Source organism: Eurosta solidaginis, chromosome 1 (assembly GCF_040869045.1).
Source record: "Eurosta solidaginis isolate ZX-2024a chromosome 1, ASM4086904v1, whole genome shotgun sequence".
NCBI lineage: Eukaryota > Metazoa > Arthropoda > Insecta > Diptera > Tephritidae > Eurosta > Eurosta solidaginis.
Window position 1 is genome coordinate 343,217,645 of NC_090319.1, and position 21,172 is coordinate 343,238,816.

The window sequence follows — 21,172 nt, forward strand, 5'->3', positions numbered from 1 at the left end:
TCCAAAATCTTAATAATTTTCTATTCTTCGTCATAACGTCAACCCATCTACCAAGTTTCATCGCTTTATCCGCATTTGGCAATGAATTATCGCAGTTTTTCGGTTTTTCCAAATTTTCGATATCGAAAAAGTGGGCATGGTTATAGTCCGATATCGTTCATTTTAAATAGCGATCTGTTTTGAGTGCCCAGGAATCTACATGCCAAATTTCATTAAGATATCTCAAAATTTACTCAAGTTATCGTGTTAGAGGACAGACGGACGGACGGACGGACATGGCTCAATCAAATTATTTTTCGATACTGATGATTTTGATATATGGAAGTCTATATCTATCTCGATTCCTTTATACCTGTACAACCAACCGTTATCCAATCAAAGTTAATATACTCTGTGAGCTCTGCTCAACTATAAAAAAAGGTATAAAAAAAGGTATCCAGGGCCCTCGTAAAATTTAAATTATGTAGGATTATACTATTTTCACTCATGAGTTGTGCAATAATATCCACTTGGACTGGTTATGACTTCGAGGGCGGCATCTTTGGCAGAATAGTTACTCCCTAACGTTTCAAGGTATTTCTCTGGTAGTCTCGGCAGTATAGTGCGACAAAAAAATCCGTTAGAATGTCTTCGGAGCTATACATAGAGCTACTAGTGACGTTCACGAAGGTATGAGTTCGAAATCGCAGTCCTATAGTTTCTGTGCTGGCATGTTTTATGAGGGCCTGGAGGCGTGGTAGCGACTGGTGGTGGACAGGATTGCTACTGTTCGCATTTCGGGAATTATAGCTCTTAAAACAGCCGAAAAAACTAGATGTCCCCTTTGGCGCGATTAACAATAGGTCAGCGTTGGTGCTCATCGTTAAAACTGTGCCATGAGTATTATAAGACCATTAATAGCAACCGTAAGTCGCCTTTGTGCGTGACCAGCAAGGGGTCACAAATAATTTAAAGAAATCGTGTCGATAACGAGTATTAGAAGTTAGACCAGAACATCTCCTTTGGTGAAACTACGCTTTGTACGAGACATACAGACAAAAGTGTGACCATTTTAAGTACTTCAATTTTTTTCGGCAGACGCAGCAGTACCACTTAGACCGTGGCTAGGCTCAAATCCTCACTGGAGTAAGTGAATGAAGGACAGTCCCTCCGCAAGGAGCTGCTCTTGAAATTTTTTGAACGATCCGCGAGACTTTGAAGCAAAAAACCTGGATCTTTCCGAAATCGTCAATACGTTGATTCCCTTAAATACATTCAAACAAAACCTTTCCTAAATATTATTTTTTAAATAGCAAAAAGCTTTTTAAAGCAAGAACACCGGCGTACACCGGCGCGCCGCCAACGCCGCCGCCGCCACCGATATAATGATCGGCGTAAACCTCTAATACATATGTAGATAGCTAGGGCGGGAATAAACCGGCATTCGCGTATGTGGGTTCTAGCACCAGCTTTTTGAATGCTGAGCCACTTTGGAGGAATTGCAAATTGCAACGTGACCCCAAGGAACGTAGAGCCCAGTGAATACTTGACAGATGGGATTAAAAATCTTTTGCACGATACACAGTGGCATGGAATGATGCAATCTCTTTGGTACAGGGTTCGGTTCTAAGGTAGTACTAAGAGCTGAACAAAAATTTATCCTCATACAAATTAGATAGACCCTTGTGCTACACCCATCACCGACACCTATGACCCTATGATTTTATTATCAAAGCTGTGTTCTCTTCACATTTCTCACCATTATATTCGTAATAAAAATGCATGGCGGAACGATACAAGGTGGCAGCATGGTGACATACCTGCAAACATAAATAAAAATTCCATGTACTTTGTTTTTGTAAATTCGATGACAAATGTCAAAATCGTACTGCGCCGGAAGTTGATGTATCAAATAAAATAAAAAATATTATAATCAGCTGTCCCATGCTGCCACCTTGTATCGTTCCGCCATGTAAAAATATATGCTCTAGTAAATCATAGCGGAATGATACAAGGTGGCAGCATGGTGACATATCTACAAACATAAATAAAAATTCCATGTACTTTGTTTTTGTAAATTCGATGGACAAATGTCAAAATCGTACGGTACCGTTAGTTGATGTATCAAATCAAATAAAAAAAGTTTATAATCAGCTGTTCCATGCTGCCACCTTGTATCGTTGCGCCATGTAATAAATAAACAACCGAAGAATAGTTCGGCGACTCGCCAAATGAGATTTAATTAATACATATATTTAAAATCGAGCAACATTTGCGCTAATAACAGTCGAAAAAACATCTCCAATGTGTCAAGTTGCAAATTTGATAATACAACAAGCGCGTCTTTAAATTCAACGTACATAAGTCGCAGTTTTTAACATGTTGTTGCTTTTAATGTGCCCTTAGTTAAATTGATTACATGCATGTCATGTTAATATGACAACAACATAAAGTGATTTGTCAATATAAACTACACCAACGACAAATAGATATACCTCCATACATACATATATACACATATGATTTTTTATTGAGGATTATAAAGTGCAAAAACCGCTGTGTGCCCTCGCAGATGGAAATGTGATTTTATAGCCCTTACATGCTCACATATATACATATATCCATAAACATAGATACATATATGCATATGCATACATATGTACATAATTACGCGGGTGTACTTATCAAATTGCGTTTTGTTATTTTTTCGTAAGTCAGCATGCACAGGCACATACATACATACAAATGTCACAGATCATGCAATGGCTATCGCAGCATCAGCCGTTTTTCTTATCACTAAAATAGACTACAATGTATAAAAATATACAGAAATACACATGTACATACCTTTATTCAATTAAAAAATTGTAACAACTTAAAAAAATATACATACATTTACACATATCAGTGTATATATAATTTTAAATAACGATAATTGGAGCGATCGTGCGATTTTATTATTTAAAATAAAACAAAAACAAAGTATATTCATACAAAAACAATAGTAATAAAAACAAAAGTGTTTATAATCACTTTGAATAGTTGTAACATTAAATAAACCAGTAGTGCAAAAATGCCAAAATCAATATTTAATTTTGTGCAAAATACAGTAGAGATGTCCACAATCGGATGCGTCGAGGTAGCTTCGTTATTTCTCATCGTGTACTTTATCTACGCCAAAACTAGGTATGTTATTTAGTCTAGTTGATTGTTAGTAATGTCACGTCAATTTCAATATCATTTATTTTTTATTTCGTGCAGTTTTGTTTTGTTTGTTTATATCCAACATTTAATAGTTTGGCTGTTGATGTTGCAAACTTGACATTAAAGGCCCCATTACTGATACTTAGCATAGACTTGACTTGACTTGGCGTAAACTTGGCAACATAAGCCGGAGTCATTGGTGCCGTATGTCGTATCGCTGTATCCGTATCCCTAACGTAATCAGATGTTTATTGTTACGACGGTAAACCAAAACCCAATTGGTTGTCTACGATACGGTTACGACCTTAGCGGCACCAATAATCGATTGCATTGATTCTCATAAGGTTGGTCGAATCAGCTGTTATAAGGTTACCGATACGGTTACCGATAAAGCACCAATGTCTCCAGCCTAAGCCACGATTATACTCCACTTAGCGCATACAATCTGGCATCATAATCAATAAATGTCAGTTTGTATGACAAAATGTCAAAATGATATGGAAACGAACAAATGGCATCTCAAAATGTAAACGTCACTTAGAACTTACATAGAAAATCAAAATTCAATAGACTTCTAAAGGCTCCATTACTGATACTTAGCATAGACTTGACTTGGCTTGAGAACTGTCACTTACAGTTCTGTTAAATTAACATTGCATGTTACTGATTATTCAAAACTTAGCAACACCTAACTTGACTTAGAAGTCTGTTAAATTTTGATTTTCTATGTAAGTTCTAAGTGACGTTTACATTTTGAGATGCCATTTGTTTGTTTCCATTTCATTTTGACATTTTGTCATACAAATTGACATTTGTTGATTATGATGCCAGATTGTATGCGCTAAGTGGAGTATAATCAAGGCTAAGTTGCCAAGTTTACGCCAAGTCAAGTCAAGTCTATGCTAAGTATCAGTAATGGGGCCTTAAGTCAAGTTAAGTGTTGCTAAGTTTTGAATAATCAGTAACATGCAATGTTCATTTAACAGAACTGTAAGTGACAGTTCTCAAGTCAAGTCAAGTCAAGTCTATGCTAAGTATCAGTAACGGGGCCTTAAGGCTGTGCAGTAGACTGGGTTGGTCCTCATACAAAAAAAAATTGCAAATGTCCGCCTGACATTTAAATTTAGGGGCGAACATTAGCAACTTTTTTTCGACCCTTTCTACTGTGCAATATGGGTAGATTCTGGGTAATAGATAAAAAATCTTAGCCGTATTCGGATATCCTGTATTTTTTTATAGAAATACCCGAAAAAAAATTTTATTAAAAGAAATGAAATTGAACTAAATTCAATTAAAATAAATAAAATAAAATTAAAATTAAAATTAATTAAACTCTACTCAATTAATTTAAGTTAAATTAAATTGGATTAAATTAAATTAAACTAAATTAAATTAAAATAAATAAAAAGCATAAAATTAAATGAAATGAAATAAAATAAAATGAAAAAAATTCAAATAAATTAAATGAAATTGAACTAAGTAAAATTAAATTATTATATTTAAATTGCACCAAAATTTTTTTTTTTGAAACTAAAAAAATTAAACTAAACTAGTTTAAATTCTATTAAACTGAGTTAAATGAAATTAAATTAAATTAAAGTACATTGAATTAAATCAAATACATTGAATCAAAGTAAACTAAACTAATTAAACTCTTTTAAGCTAAGTTAAACTAAACTAAATTAAATTATTATATTATTTTAAATATTAAATCAAATCATTATTTTATTTTCTTTATTAAATAAAACTAAATTAATTAAAATTAAATTAAATTGAAATAAATTAAATTAAATTCTTCTAAATTAACTCAGTAAATCAAAATAAATTAAATAAAATTTTATTAAATGAGTTAAATTATTTTAAACTGAATTATATATAATTAGATTGAATTGAATTAAACTAACTTAAATTTAATTAAAGTTAATTAAATTACTTTAAATCAAATTTGATTAATTGCAAGTCAATTAAATTAAACTAATTTAAATTAAATTTAGGTGGTTTGAAATAAATTAAATTAAATTAAGTTAAATTAAATCAAATTAAAATTAATTAAATTAAACTAAATAAATTTCTGTTTATTTAGTTAAAACTAAACTAAAGTATTATTTTATTTTATATATTAAATTAAATTAAATTAAGTTATCATTTTATTTTAAATAGTAAGTTTAGTTCAACTAAATTAACTAAAATTAAATTAAATTGAAGTAGCTTAAATTAAATCAAATCAAATTAAAAGAAAATAAATTAAATTAAGTTAAAATTAATTGAATTATAATCAATTAAATTGAATTATATGAAATTAAATTAAGTTAAATTGAATTAAATAAAAATAAATTTCATCATAAACGTAAACACTTTCATAAAATGTGATCCGAATTTTTCAAGCTAATAATCATGGTTTTGTGTACAGTCTAGTGTGACGTCACAAACAGCTGATTCTGTTAAACTGAGCAAATTTATTATAACGGTTTGCTAGCAGAGAAAATACTGTCAATGACCGACATGCATGTCGTTTCTGTTTATTTTCTGTTATATTCAAGTTCCTATATTTAGTGTTTAATTCGTTTAAAATATTTAAACTGCAAAATACAAAATAAGAGAGAGGTCAATAACCCTATATTGAATAAATCGGCCTGTAAGCTATATGCGCTGATTGATGTTCCTTTAAACCTTCAACTATGCATTTACATTGGGGTGTTCGTTGTTGTCAATTTGTATTTAATCGGTCTGCAGGACGGCGTTAAACCTATAACCTCCCAATCTTGGCAAAAGGACACAAGTCGGGAGCTTCGGATTTTGTAATTCTACTGGCCCCTTGCAGTCTTTTCGTGGACAAGTGGCCATCGGATAGGACAGACAACAGCTCGACTTAGGCCGGGGTTTTCAGTGCGCGTTTAAACTCCAATCAAAGTTAACTATAATTTAACCTTGCCACTTTGTTCGATAACATACAATTTTGCTGCTCATCTCAACTTCGGCCGAAGTGCCAGGGTTAAACTTTAGTCAACTTTAACTGAAGTTTAAACTGGCACTGAAAAACCGAACCTTAAATCACTTATGCATTTGTTTAGTTTTTTTCTGGTAATTTATTGACGCTTAATGCTCTTTTAAACTTCTCAAGACTCACTAAGCCCCACCTTTACCTTATGATGGGAGCCTTAACTCGGCACTTCCCAATGGGAATTTATGAATCAGAGAATGAGAGTGGAATCTGCATGCTCAGTTGCAGGACTTCATTCACTGATTTGCGAAGCAACGTACGCCATACATTCCTGCATTGTACTAACTGAAGCTAAGTAGGAAATGAACGCTCCTCCAGCTGGTTTTTCCAACTCAGGCAAGGTCTTACACTTCCTTTACAAATACGGTTGGCGATACGAAAAGAGTTTTAGTTTTCTGTACGATGTTCATAATATGACCTTTATATCTGGGTCTTGTACAGTATGTGGCGTACCGTTGGTCGACCTCCACCTCACTTAAAATCCAAATCAGTTCGTGGAATCTGGACTTTCGCTCAATACGCTAGATATAACCTTCTAAGTGATATTAAGCAGCACGATTTTAATGGCAAAAGGTCCCAGTTTCTGGACGAGTTTTGAGTCGATTTCTTTACAACTAACTTTGAAGACCCTACTTCTGTTCCGAATCTGTTTTTTTGAACGATTAGACTTTGGATCTCTCTCAATCTCCAAACTCGATGAAATCTTCGCAAACTCTGATTTTTAAAACCGAAAACAAAAATGATGTCTCAAATTACAGGCCTATTGGAAAGCTTACTGCTTGCTCAAAACTATACGAAAATATTATAAAGGAGAAACCATCTTTTATCGTTCAGAGCATCGTTGAACCCAATCAACATGATTTTGTTGCTGTCACTTACTTGGTCTCCTTTTCTGATTTCCGCATTCAAGGGCGGATCTCAAGTTGATGCTTTATACACCGACTTCTAGAAGGCTTTTGACAAAGTCTCCAACCAACTTCAAGAGTTCATAGAATGTTTGTTCACTTTGCCGTATGCTCTATAAATTTTGATGATCCGTTGCCTTCTTATTCCTCACGTTGCAACCTTATCAATTTGCAATCACTTGAAACAAAGAGAACGGTGCATCTGGTCTTGTTTGTCTATGACCTCATTGCAGGTTCTTTGGACTGTCCAGCTCTTCTTGTCAATATACCGTTTAATGTGCCTCAGAGAGCTCTTCGGTTATTCCTACTGTTTTATTTGTCTGCTAGTGGAGTCAATTACTGTCAATTTAATCAAATCTTCCGAGCCCTCACGGAACTTAATAGACTCTCTGTGTCCAGAGATACCTTCAAGTCACCTATCAATTGTTGCGTTCAAATTGTTGTTGTATTTGCATGTTAAATCTCTATCCATATCTGGATCACGCTTCAGATATCTCAAAATTTGAGGGACTAGTTTGCGTTCAAACAGACAGACGGATATGGCTATATCAACTCAGTTCGTCGCCCTGATCAATTCGGTATACTTAATGGTGAGTCTATCTTCTACGTTAGAAACATCGGACCAAAGTTGAGAGCGTTGGATACAAAATAATGGAAAATCACCATGTAGGAAAATGAACCTAGGGTAACCCTGGAATGTGTTTTTATGACATGGGTATCAAATGGAAGGTATTAAAGAGTATTTTAAAAGGGAGTGGGCCACAGTTCTATAGGTGGACGTCTTTTCGAGATATCGCCATAAAGGTGAACCGGGGGAGACTCTAGAATGTGTTTGTACGATATGGGTATCAAATGAATGGTGGTAATGAGTATTTTAAAAGGGAGTGGGCCTTAGCTATGTAGGTGGACGCCTTTTCGAGATATCGCCATAAAGGTGGACCAGGGGTGACTCTAGATTGTGTTTGTGCGATATGGGTATCAAATGAAAGTGGTAATGAGTATTTTAAAAGGGAGTGGGCCTTAATTCTATAGGTGGACGCCTTTTAGAGATATCGCCATAAAGGTGGACCAGGGGTGACTCTAGAATGTGTTTGTACGATATGGGTATCAAATGAAAGGTGGTAATGAGTATTTTAAAAGGGAGTGGGCCTTAGTTCTATAGGTGGACGCCTTTTAGAGATATCGCCATAAAGGTGGACCAGGGGCGACTTTGTACGATATGTGTATCAAATAAAAGGTATTAATGAGGGTTTTAAAGGGGAGTGGCCCTTAGTTGTATATGTGAAGGCGTTTTCGAGATATCGACCAAAATGTGGACCAGGGTGACCCAGAGCATCATCTGTCGGGTACCGCTACTTTATTTTTATACATATGTAATACCACGAACAGTATTCCTGCCATGATTCCAAGGGCTTTTGATTTCGCCCTGCAGAACTTTTTCATTTTCTTCTACTTAATATGGTGGGTGTCACACCCATTTTACAAAGTTTTTTCTAAAGTTATATTTTGCGTCAAAAAACCAATCCAATCACAATGTTGCATCCCTTTTTTCGTATTTGGTATGGAATTATAGCATTTTCGGAATTTTCGATATCGAAAAAGTGGGCGTGGTCATAGTCGGATTTCGCCCATTTTTAATACCAAGATAAAGTGAGTTCAGATAAGTACGTGAACTAAGTTAAGCAAAGATATATCGATCTTTGCTCAAGTTATCGTGTTAACGGCCGAGCGGAAGTACAGACGACCGACTGTGTATAAAAACTGGGCGTGGCTTCAATCGATGTCGGCCATTTTCACAGAAAACAGTTATAGTCATAGAAGCTATGCCCTTACCAAATTTCACAAGGATTGGTAAATATTTGTTCGACTTATGGCATTAAAAGTATTCTAGACAAATTAAATGAAAAAGGGCGGAGCCACGCCCATTTTGAAATTTTCTTTTATTTTTGTATTTTGTTGCACCCTATCATTACTGGCGTTGAATGTTGGCATAGTTTACTTATATACTGTAAAAATATTCAATTATTGTTAAAATTTGACTTTAAACAATTTTTTTTAAAGGGTGGCGTGTTCGTCATCCGATTTTTCTAATTCTTATTCAGAATACATATAGTAATAGGAGTAACGTTCCTGCCAAATTTCATCATGATATCTTTAACGACTGTCAAATTACAGCTTGCAAAACTTTTAAATTACCTTCTTTTAAAAGTGGGCGTTGTCACGCCCATTGTCCAAACTTTTGCTAATTTTCTCTTCTGCGTCATAATGTCAACCCACCTACCATGTTTCATCGCTTTATCCGTCTTTGGTAATGAATTATCGCACTGTTTCGATTTTTCCAAATTTGCGATATCGAAAAGGTGGGCGTGGTTGTAGTCCGATTTCGTTCATTTTAAATAGCGATCTGAGATGAGTGCCGAGGCACTTACATACCAAATTTCATCAAGATACCTAAAAATTTACTCAAGTTATCGTGTTTGCGGGCGGACGGACGGACATGGCTAAATGAATTTCTTTTTTCACCCAGATCATTTTGATATATTGAAGTCTATAGCTATCTCGATTAGTTTATGCCGTTACAGAGTACCGTTATGCGAACAAAATTAATATACTCTGTGAGCTCTGCTCAGCTAGGTATAAAAATGCATCGGTGTTTGTAGAGGCTTTTGGGATCGTGGTAAAAGTGTAGAACAGGGGTCGACTGCTAATAGGCGTCCGAAAAATATCGAGAGAGGTATCAATAAACGCGTATTAACCTCGACAACAATAATCCGAAAAGAAAAATTGTGTCTCTGTCCGGAGATATTTGCAGTTGAAGTTGGCAATTTTCATATGGTTGTTGTAATGTTCTTGTGCACTGAAAAAAAATGTGTGTGGATGGATTTTGCACGGATTTAATTTTGATCCCACCCCATTGGTGGACCGGCCAGGGTAATTTTTTATTAGAGTGGCCGAAGGCCGCCATCGCAGAAAGGTGTTTTGCACACAAATACTACACTCAAAAAAAAGTTATCATCAAGGCGATGCCATCTAGGCATCAATGTGCAATTTTTGCTTATCTTTTTTTCGTCATCAATGATCTTATGTTATTGACATTTTCGAAATATTAGTTTGATACTTGTATTTGTCAAGTTAATAGACTACATACAAATGTAATGCGTTTTATAATCAATCTAGTATTAAATGTTATCATAATGAAACTATCATTTTGATACCTTTTAAGGGCGAAACAAATATTTTCCATGGGCAAATCAATAGTCAAGATACAAAATTGATACTTTTAATTATATTTTTTATAATATTTATCGTTGCATTGATACCACGAAAATGATACCGTTTATAGTTTCATTTTTGAACATCGTGTATTAAAATGATAGTGATACTTTTTTTTTGAGTGTATGGATCTCATCCGCGGTTTCGGAGGGACCCGGTTTTTCGTTAATATCTTTTGAACCAGTTAAATGTTTTCTTTTCCGCCTTCGTAGTATTGTTGTCGAAGTCAGTACACCCCATTTGACACCTCTCTCTATATATATTTGGACGCGTATTACTAGTCGGACCTAGTTCTAGACTATTACCGGGATCGCATTCGTTGTAAATTACGCAGAACACACCTGCATGTATTGCATATGAATTCTTGTTTACTTTTTACCAACTACTTTTTAAGCCGGTATAATGCCATGCGGCAGCCGCGATGTGCTGGTAGCGTACTCGCCTACAACACCAAATGCCCTAGGTTCAAGTATCATAAAAAGCAGCATGAAATTCTTTAGAAATGGGCATTCTAAGCTGGGTCGCCCCTCGACTGTGGTTTGGCAAACAATCCGACTTTATATCTGCTGTGAAAAGCTTCCCAACGAAAATACATCGACATAACACAATCGACATAAGAAAAATATTGTAACGAATTGTGGGAAATTCCGCTTATTTGAAACCTTCTTCTAAACTGCTGAATAAATCACTCCAATATTCAGTATTGCAACTGGTCTTTATTTAGATTACTTTGGGGGTAGTACTTCACAACCAATAGCGTCAAAACTGATTCATTATTACTCAGCTTGCGCTGCTTTTATACTCTCGGTTTCTTCGTTCACCCATTTCTCCTTAGGTCTAGTAATTTCGCGAACAGTTGTAGCGCATGCGTGGTTAGTTACCAGCTATATACATGTATATCTGTAGTCCACGCCTCTCCCATAGCCATATGCGTGTGTATGTGTGAGTAACTACTTCGGCTGATGACTACATATTTGTGTGTGTGAGTTATCTCTTCGTCGCCTTCTACATAAGAGAGGCTGGTTTATTGTTGTTGCGCATTTATTTAGCAGATGTGATGCTAGTGATGCTAATATTCGTCACAATATACACATATGTACATGGGTTCAGTAACGCAAATTTGTAGGAAAAACTAAAAGGCAGTACGACGCCAATTAACACGGAAAATCCACCCCAATTCACCAAGTTATTAAAACAAAACACTAAAAGAAAAGTTATATAATAAATTTATATATCTACTCACTTTGCATATATTTTTCAAAAAATTAATAATGAACAATGAATTCAAATAAAATGACCCAAGGCGTTTCAAATTGTTTTCAAATTGTCCTCAAGTTGTAAACAAAACCAAAGTACCCAAAAAAGGTGTCGATTTTTTTAAAAAATATTATATTGCGATTGGCTGAAAGAATAATCGAAATCAGTGATGCAAAATCTTTTAGCAGGTTCTAGGGGCATAAACAGTCCATTGAAATGATTCTTACCTCATACTTAAGTTGAGGATATATGTATGTATGTATGAGAAGGGTTTGAAAAATCGCCTTATATAATAAGGCCGGAAAACAGCAGTAAACATTTTCAACTGAAAATCGGTCGACTCTCATTCTAAAATATCGTTTTGATTTAAGGAAGACTATTGAAATCAATGTTGTGAACACAAACGTCTGCAAACTTTGGTCTACATTTTAAAAATTTTATCCAGGGTCCTTGTAAAATTTTAATCATGCAGATGCGCCGAGGATTATACGATTTTCACCCATTACGCAATGACTTACACTTAGATTGCTTATGATTTCGAAGGCGGCATCCTTGGCCGAATAGTCACTCCCTAAGGTTTCATGGCGTTTCTCTGGTGTAGCTCGGCAGCATCCGTTGGAAAGTCTTCGGGGCTACACCTAGAGCTTCTAGGAAAGTGAAGTCGACGAAGGTATGAGTTCGAAGTCGCAGTCCTATAGCTTCTGTACTGGCATATGGTGTGAGGGTCTGGAGGCGTGGTAGCGACTGGTTGTAGGGATTGCTACTGTTCGCACATCGGGAATTGTAGCTCTTAAAAACAGCCGAAAGCACTGGAGGTGCCCTGTGCTACGAGAGTCATGAGTATTAATAGACCATTAATAGCAACCGTAAGTCGCCTTTGTGCGTGACCGCCAAGGAGCCACAAATGATTTAAAGAAATTGTGTTCGCGACGATTATTAGGATTTAACCCTAGGTGAAACTACGCTTTGCACGAGATATGCAGACAAAAGTGTGGCTATTTTATGTATCTCTATTTCTTTTCAGCAGACGCAGCAGTACCAATTCCAACGACCGGGGGGTTAGGTTCGAAGCCTCTCTGGAGTAAATGAACGAGGGACAATCCCTCCGCAAGGAGCTACTCCTGAAAATTTTTGAACGGTCTGCGAGATCTTGAGGTAAAAACCCCGGATCTTTCCGAAATGGCCAACACGTTGATTTCCTAAAATACATACAAACAAAACCTTTCCTAAATATTATTTTTTTTAAATAGAAAAATCAAGCTTTTTAAAGTAAGAACACCGACGTACGCCGGCGCCGCCTACGCCGCCGTCGCCGCCAATAAAGCGATCGGCGTAAACCTCTAGTACCTATATCGCGCCAAGTATACATGGCCAAAATCGTCTAGGTGGTAAGGCACTAATTAATGATTATTACCTGTAAAGTTTAAGGTTGAACTGGAGCCCCTGGTTTGTTTCACACTGGACATACATACATTAAGTTTACCAGTATCGTTTGAGAGGGAAATTAGTACCTTAATATGAAGCCGGGACAAGAGCACAAATAATTTTTTTTATTTAAAAGGTGAAATGTTCAGCGATCTATATTAAAAAAATTGTTCCGTTGGCAACAAAAAAATTAACCTGTCCAAATAAACCCAACTTTGTTTACGAAAAATGTGTTTCTCGCGTATATAAACTTCAAGCATAATAAAACAACCAGTCGAATTTTGGGTATTTTCGACTTGGTGCACATGTACCGAGATGTTAATGCTACTATAATCAAATATCTTTAGAAATAAATAGCGTGTTTATTGGACTTTAAACTCCTTATCTGAGATTATCTCAAAACGTCAATATTTCTTATAGAGAGCACAGAAAAATATTGAAAAGTTGTTTATACTTCCAACTTACATAAATGTTTCAATACCGTTGCCGATACAGCAAGAAGCGGAAATTTAAAGAGATTCGATAAGACGTCAACAGAAACCCTTAGATCCCTAACAAATAGTACTATAAATATTTGGGCCCGCATACCGACACCAGAGTTAGATAAAGATTAAACTGATAACATAGTAAATGCACTTTTCCCTACGCACGAAATAAGGAAGGATACCTAGTGAAGGCAGACCGGCATGCCTAAAGAAACTCCGTCTTTTACCACAGCAGAGTTGCAACTTCCAGCAAGCAACTTAAAAAACATTATTTCCCAAGGCTAGACGGAAACACTGGCTGAAGCCATTAAAAGAATTCCAGAAATGCGTCTAGAAGTCATGCTGCATATATGTAACGTATGTCAAAGGGACGGCTTCTTCCCACACGTCTAAAAGTTTGAGTCTTGTTTGAGCCAAACGAAAATGAAGATAATCTCGTTATATGTAAACTAGGTCTTAAGGTCAAACTTTTAACATTGCACCAACTCTCCTGAACTCAAATCAGTGATAAAATAAAAAATCCCAACCTCCAAAGTTAACCCTGCGGCCGCTACTTTCAAATAAAGTTTTAAGTATTCCTAAACCGTATTAGTTGCTTAGGTTAGGTTAGGTTGAAGTGGCTGCACGAGGGCACACTTAGCCAAGTCATATTAGGCCCGTTGTGATACCACACCAATACACCATTACCTTTCCTTTTCGAACCATTTTGAGGACCTGATAAAAGCTACCAGGTCTTTGACGTCATGCTCCACAACCTCGCACAGATTATATAGAAATGGAGCACCCAGAGAGCGCTGCCGTGCGCCACTTAGTGCTGGGCAGTTGCAGATGAGGCGAACACCCGTTTTCTCCTCCTCATCCTCTTTAAAACTCCTGCAGCATCGACGAAAAGGCGCTCTTAACCTTTCTGCAAGCCTACCTATAAGGCAATGCCCAGTTAGTGCCTCCACAAGTGGGGAAATTGTATCCCTACATAGGTTGTACACTTGACAAGATATTTTAGGATCCCATTTTGGTAGGGTTCTTTCGACGTCCGACACCCCGGTGTCTGTAGCCATCTTTCACGGGCTTGACGGTGAATGTGTTCTTTTGGTATTAGCTTGCATGTGGCCAGGGACATACCTAAGCGTTCTAGGCCAGGAAGAATCTGCCTGGTTGTATCTTGCTTAGCGAGTTCATCTGCAATGCAGTTTCCCTCGATGTCCCTATGTCCAGGGACCCATGTGAGGTGTACGCGGTTTTGTTGGGTCATCTCCTGAAGGGATCGTCCACGGTTTAGTGTTAGTTCAGAATTGAACGAGTAGGATCCAAGAGATTTAATGGAAGCCTGGCTGTTGCTGAATTATTAAGATTTCTTTGCCGCCATAGTGTGTTCCTATCATAACCGCGGCTTCCATGATGGCTCAAACTTCTGCCTGAAATGCTCTGCAGTGTTCTGGTAGTCTGAAGGAGAGCTGGAGGTTAAAGTCATTTGAGTATACTCCACCTCTAACTCTACCGTGTAGCTTAGAGCCGTCTGTGTATATGGAAATGCTGCCGTCAACAGCAAAGTACCTATCCGATTCCGTCCAGGCAACCCCTTCTGGGAATGTTCATCTTTAAGTTGGTTTCCGCAACTGTTGTGGTCGCACAGCGATCCGTGCTAAAGGGAGAAAAATGTATTTGTTTAGTATACTAGAGTGTCCTGTGGCCTTTTTGTTCCAACAGCACAACTCCCTTAAGGCCAGGGCTGACATTGCCGTTGCTCGATAACCAGCTAGATCCAATGGCAGGATGTCAAGAATGACCTGAAGAGCTTCGCTAGGCGCTGTTCTGTGGACTTTACCCAACAAGTTTAGGTTTAACGCCTTGCTCAAGGCTGGCCACCATACGACATTCCCATACAACAGTATGGTTCGGTTAATCGCGGTATAAATCCATTTACATATGTTGGGGATGAGTCACAATTTTTCGCCAATGGCTCTTTTGCACATTTGTAATACAATGTACGCTTTCTTTTGTCGCTGAATGACGTTGTCCTTCCAGTTAAGCTTTTTGTCCATAACTACGCCTAGAAATTTGGCCTTATCTGGCAGTCTTAGGCACACAACATTTAGTTCTGGAAGGTTTAACGGTGGTACTTTATCAGAATTGACCCTGAGTCCATATCGGGAGGCCCATAGGGAAACCTCTCGCAATGCCGCCTGCATTAAGTCGCAACGATTTTGAACTAACTTGCTTCTGGAAGCAATCGCTGGTCGTCAGCATATGCCACAATCTTCCCGCTCCTCCAACTAGTATCTCATAATAGCGAGTTTACCGTTAGGCTCCATAGTAGAGGGGAAGGTCAACACCCTGGGATGTGCCCCTTGCCAAAAAGTGTGTTATATCAACCTTCCCCAGTAAAGAAAGCATTTTCCTTCCCTTGATCAGTTGATCAATCAGTCACACTAGGGGTATATTTACATCCAGACTCGTTAAAGTATTGTTAACTGGGTCTGGACTTATATTGTTGAATGCTCCTTCAATGTCTAAGAAGGCCACAAGACAATAATCCTTTTCGAACAAGGATGTTTCTATAGTAGAGTCTAGGCTGTGTAGCGCAGTCTCCGCAGATTTTCCTTTGGTGTACCCATTTCGATAGCCAGAAATGAGGTTCCTATCAATAGTGGTAGTGGAGAAATAGCTAATTATCCTCTTAAGGGTCTTGAATACGAAGGATGAAAGACTGTTTAGAGCCAAGCAAGCGGTATATATGTGCCGCAGCTAGCTGGCTGATAACTCCAAAGAGTAGATAAGTTGAGCGGAGACAATCCCGTCTGGTCCAGCAGCCTTAAAAGGTTTAAAACTTTTAACTGCCCACCTAACCCTTTCCTAAATGATGGGTGTATTTACAGCCTGGTTTGTTGCAGGTACTTCAAGTGTGTTGAACATTCTTCCCGGGAAATGTGCGTCCGCGTGGTTTTGGCATTGGACAAGCCTGTTCTAGGGCATTTGAGAGTGCCAATTAGAAGTTTGCTCCCAGACCCTTCCGCTCCTCCGTTGATGGGGGACTTTGTCAGGGTAGTGCTGGAAGTTCTCTTGCTAACAGCTCATTATGTAGTTCCCAATTTGTATTAAGTGGATTACGTCTCGCAATGGGCTGATCAACAAAAACTTTAGTATTACTTCAATATACCGGTGGTCTGAGAAGGAATGTTCCTCAAGGACACGCCATTTTTTGATCCACCCATAAACGCTTTCGCTATAAATAGTGAGGTCAATAACCCATTTACGGTTTTTGGTAATAAAAGTTGGTTCATTACCTACATTGCAAACTACCAGGTTAGTTGTTAAAAGGTAATCGAAAAGGGACTCACGACGAGTTTGTATGTCGAAACTGCCCCACTGGACGTGGTGGGCATCTGAGTCCGCCCCGATGAACAAATGGCCCCTACCTAGATCGGCCACCAGATCCTCTGCGTCGTTCGGCATATAAACGGAGGCCAGCGTTAATTGTGTGCCTCCATTTGCCACGCTAGCCGCTGTAATGTCGCCATTGCTATAGCTAGGTAAAAGAAAGATGTTCAGCTTACACTTAACCAAAATACAGGTTCTAACTTTACCTTCATCTGCAGCTCGGATCAGCTTAAAGTCATTGGCCTCCAAACCGCAAATCCGTGAGTTGCCCTCGCGGTCGTATCCTCGGATTATGGCTTATCTGGGGCTCCTTTCTCGTTTGGCTCAGTGTGATCAGATCGTGGGACCCTGTCAGAGCCGTGGGGAGACCAGTCGCCGTACTGTCGTCAGAAGGGCGCCCGGCATCAGCAGGCGCGTCAGTGTTCGCCGTTGCCAGCGCAATTACTGGTTATTGCCCCCGTCAGATTACCAGAGGCCGAATTTAACCAGGTTTCCCTCTTGTCGTCCATGGGGAGCCGACCCATCGTTGCTAGCGCAGTCGTTCCCCCGGTAGAAATAAATTTCGCGGCTCGTTTTCCCTTGCCTCGGAGTGTGCAGGTCGCAAGACACCTGCCACAGCAGTGGGAAAAATGGTTGCCGTTCCGGCGCTTGGTCGGTGTCCGGCATCAGCAGGCGCCTCAGTATTCGCTTAAAAGCTTTTCATGTCAGAAAAATAATCAGAGCATTCGTCGCGGCCGCCGTGGTGTGATGGTAGCGTGCTCCGCCTACCACACCGAAAATCCTGGGTTCACGCCCCGGGTAAAGCAACATCAGAATTTTAGAAATAATTTTTTTCAATTAGAACAAAACTTTTCTAGGCTGGGTCGGCGGGTCGCCCCTCGGCAGTGTTTGGCAAGCACTCAGAGTGTATTTCTGCCATGAAAAGCTCTCAATGAAAACTCATCTGCCTAGCAGATGACGTTCGGAGTCGGCATAAAACAAGTAGATCCCGTCCCACCAATTTGTAGGAAAAATTAAAAGGAGCACGACGCAAATTGGAATTGGCCTAAAAACTCTTCGGAGGTTATCGCGCCTTACATTTTTATTTTATTTTTATTTACAAACCACTGTCGAATTACAACCCATCTAGAAAACCCTTTTCCATAGTATTTGATGTTGCTTTTCCCAGGACTTAAACCCAGGTCCTTCCGTGTGGTAGGCAAGCACGCTAGCCCCACAAAACGGCGGCCTCTGTGGTGCCTTGGTATGTATGTATGTATGTGTATATATTTATGGAGGTGAACCTCTAATTTATTGCTTTCGAATTGTTTTCTTTACAGGGTTAGCGGAATCATAAGCAATTTGTTCCCCCATTTGAAATTCAATAACAATTATCGACCATCTATTGTAAAACTCCAGAATATGGCCAGTGTACGTAGGAATGTTCAATCGGTAAGTTTCGTACCTATATAGTTCTTAGTTTAATATGAATTTAGTAGTCATACCGATCACGCGAGAAAAATGCATCAATTTACTTTTATATTTTAATTTTAAATCTTACTTATTTAATTGGCATTTAACCGTCCGAACGGCTTTGGTCGTCCAACAAAATACGACAGTTGCTTCTTTGCTGCGCTATCATTCGCCAACTAGAAATAGCAAGGGGACTGAAATCACTTCCCACTAAAGTCCGTATAAATTTTCGTCGAATTAAATCGCGACAACGGTTATTTTCAACAAATCATAAAGATATTGTTGTAGATACTATAAATCAAAGATATTGCATGCGCAAAATATAGTGTAACCAATTTAGGAAAATTCCACTTATTCCAAACCTTCTGCTAACGTTCAAATCGCTAAACTATTGAATAAATAACTCCAACATTCAATACTGCAAAATGGTCTTTATTAAACTACTTTGAAAGTACTTCACAATAATATTTATACTTAACAACCAATAGCGTGCTTAAATCAAAACTGATTAGTCATGCCTCAGCTTGCGCTGCTTTTGTACTCTAGGTTTCCTCGTTCACCCATTTCTCCTAAGGTCTAGTAATTTCGTGAACTTTATGCTTGTAGTTTGTAGCCATATGCAGGTGTATATGTGAGTACTACTTCGGCTGATGATGACATGCGTTTATGAGTACCTCTTTGCTGCCTTGTATGTATGTGTGTACATGATGATTGATTTGTTTACGTACATACGAGTGGCTGCTTAGTATCAGCTTATTGACACTATTATCAGGTTAGTGATGCTAATATTCGTCACAATAGTGTAGACAAAGCAGTACAAAACTCTAGTAGGACCAAATATTTTTAAATATTTTTTATCCTCTTTGGTAGGACACATTCGCCTCTCACCACAGCAAAATGCCTTAGCTACCACTATTTATTATTTAATAGTTATTTGTACATTTTTTATTTAGCTTATCTGTTGAGAATTTTCTATTTTACTCTCTAAAACTCCAGTGTATTTTTATTACTTCCTTTATATTAGGTCGGTTGAATGTTTGTCCGCTTTCAAAGCAGATCGATTTTTATGTAACTTTTCATTGAGCTACAAACGTGAAACTTTACACATAGGTTAGAACACCGTGACAATGCAACAAAAGGAAAAAAAATCCGTTAGGTGGCGCACGGATCGAAAAAATTAGATAATAATTTGAAAATTTTCAAACCAGCTTTTAAGTAACTTCTCGATGAGCTAGTGACATGAAATTTCAAACATAATTTAGAGGTCTATGACAGCCGATGACACGATACAAAAAGATTCGCTAGGGGGCGTATGGGATGAGATATTTAGAAAAATCGTACGAAACGAAGGGAATTTTGGGATTGATTTTTACTTCACAGATAGGATAAGACGCCAAGAAAATTTAGGAAAAGGAGAAAAAATTCCGTTAGGTGGTGCACGGAGCGAAATATTTAGATAAGAATTTGGAAATTTGGTGTTTTGAGATCGATTTTAAAGTAACTTCTCATTGAGCTACAAACATGAAACCTCAGAGACAGGTTAAGCCGCCGTGACAAAGGAATAAAAGGAGAAAATAAAAATAAATCTAATTTTAAGCACTTCCTTTATATAAATGTACAAAAATCAGCGCAAAATGTCTCCTTATATAAAGACATATTCTTGCTAAACTTTGATTTTTAAATTTTGACATAGAAATTGCAAAAATATTGTTACGAATATTAGCAACACTAAGGGGTATTGCCATCTCTAAGCCGATGCTAAGCAGCGCCTTGTATGCACATCCATAAATCAATCATTATGTATCTACATAAACGAATCAATCATTATGTCTACACATATGTACGTATACGTAGCTGAGATACTCCCGAAAGTATGCAATGAGGGAAGTTATAAAATCGTGAAATTGTAGTTACAGCTGAGAAATTTGATAGCTGATGGTCAACTAGTAGATTCTGGAAATGGAAGCGCCTAGAAGATGCGAACGAGGAAATCAAAGAGTATAAAGGCAGCGACAGATAGAGGCGCTAGAAGCAGTTTTGATTAAGCACGCAATCTGTCGGGCAATAGTAGAGTTATTTATTGTGAAGTACTTTAATAAAGGCCATTTTGCATTATTAAATATTGGAGTTATTTATTCAACAGTTTAGTGATTCGAACTTAGCAGAAGGTTGCAAATAAGAGGATTTGCAAGTAAATTCGTTACAATTGGTGTCAGAAGAGGAATTGTTGAATAAATTCCGAAGATTGGGAATACAACTTGGACATGGCAAATTTGAGTGAATTGAGGATCCAGCAACTGAAAAAGGAGTTGGAGAACCATGGATTGAATACATCCGGCAATAAGATCGAACTTCAAGCACGGCTACGAGAGGTAATGGAGTCGCAAGGAATCGACGTGGACGAGTATGTCTTTTATCCTGATGGGGACGAGACAACAACAAAAATTGAAGAGAAAAACGAAACATCGCAGACAGTTACGAGCACAGACTTGAACATGATATTGGCTGCAATATCTGCACAAACATCGACGGTAACATCAATCACAACTAGAAGAGCAGGAAGTCCATATATCATCGAAACTGGAAGCGCATATGGAAGAAAAGCTAACCCAGTTTCATGAAGGCTTCAGTGGTCGAAGGATAAAATAGAGGCAGAGACATATTCTTGCTAAACTTTGATTTTTAAATTTTGACATAGAAATTGCAAAAATATTTATGAGATGTAAAAATATGAAGGTGGAGCGCAATTGATTGACTAATAATATCTCCTTTCCTACCAACTTTCCAATCCAAATAATGTGCGCTCCTCCACT

General features: G+C 37.8%; 1 protein-coding gene across 3 annotated transcripts in view; it reads left to right on the forward strand.

Moving 5' to 3' along the window:
- Window positions 1–2,190: 2,190 nt before the first annotated feature.
- The window catches only part of mino (glycerol-3-phosphate acyltransferase mino), a 67,379-nt gene continuing 48,397 nt past the window's right edge, over window positions 2,191–21,172 (forward strand). The window contains exons 1-3 of one of the 3 annotated variants that reach the window (XM_067762433.1): window positions 2,191–2,335; window positions 2,888–3,165; window positions 18,227–18,338. In XM_067762433.1, coding sequence (XP_067618534.1) covers window positions 3,053–3,165; window positions 18,227–18,338 — 225 coding nt within the window. In that variant the 5' untranslated portion in view covers window positions 2,191–2,335; window positions 2,888–3,052. Of the gene's footprint in view, window positions 2,336–2,887; window positions 3,166–18,226; window positions 18,339–21,172 lie in introns of those variants that run through there. The other 2 variants (XM_067762434.1, XM_067762436.1) reach the window with 2 other exon arrangements.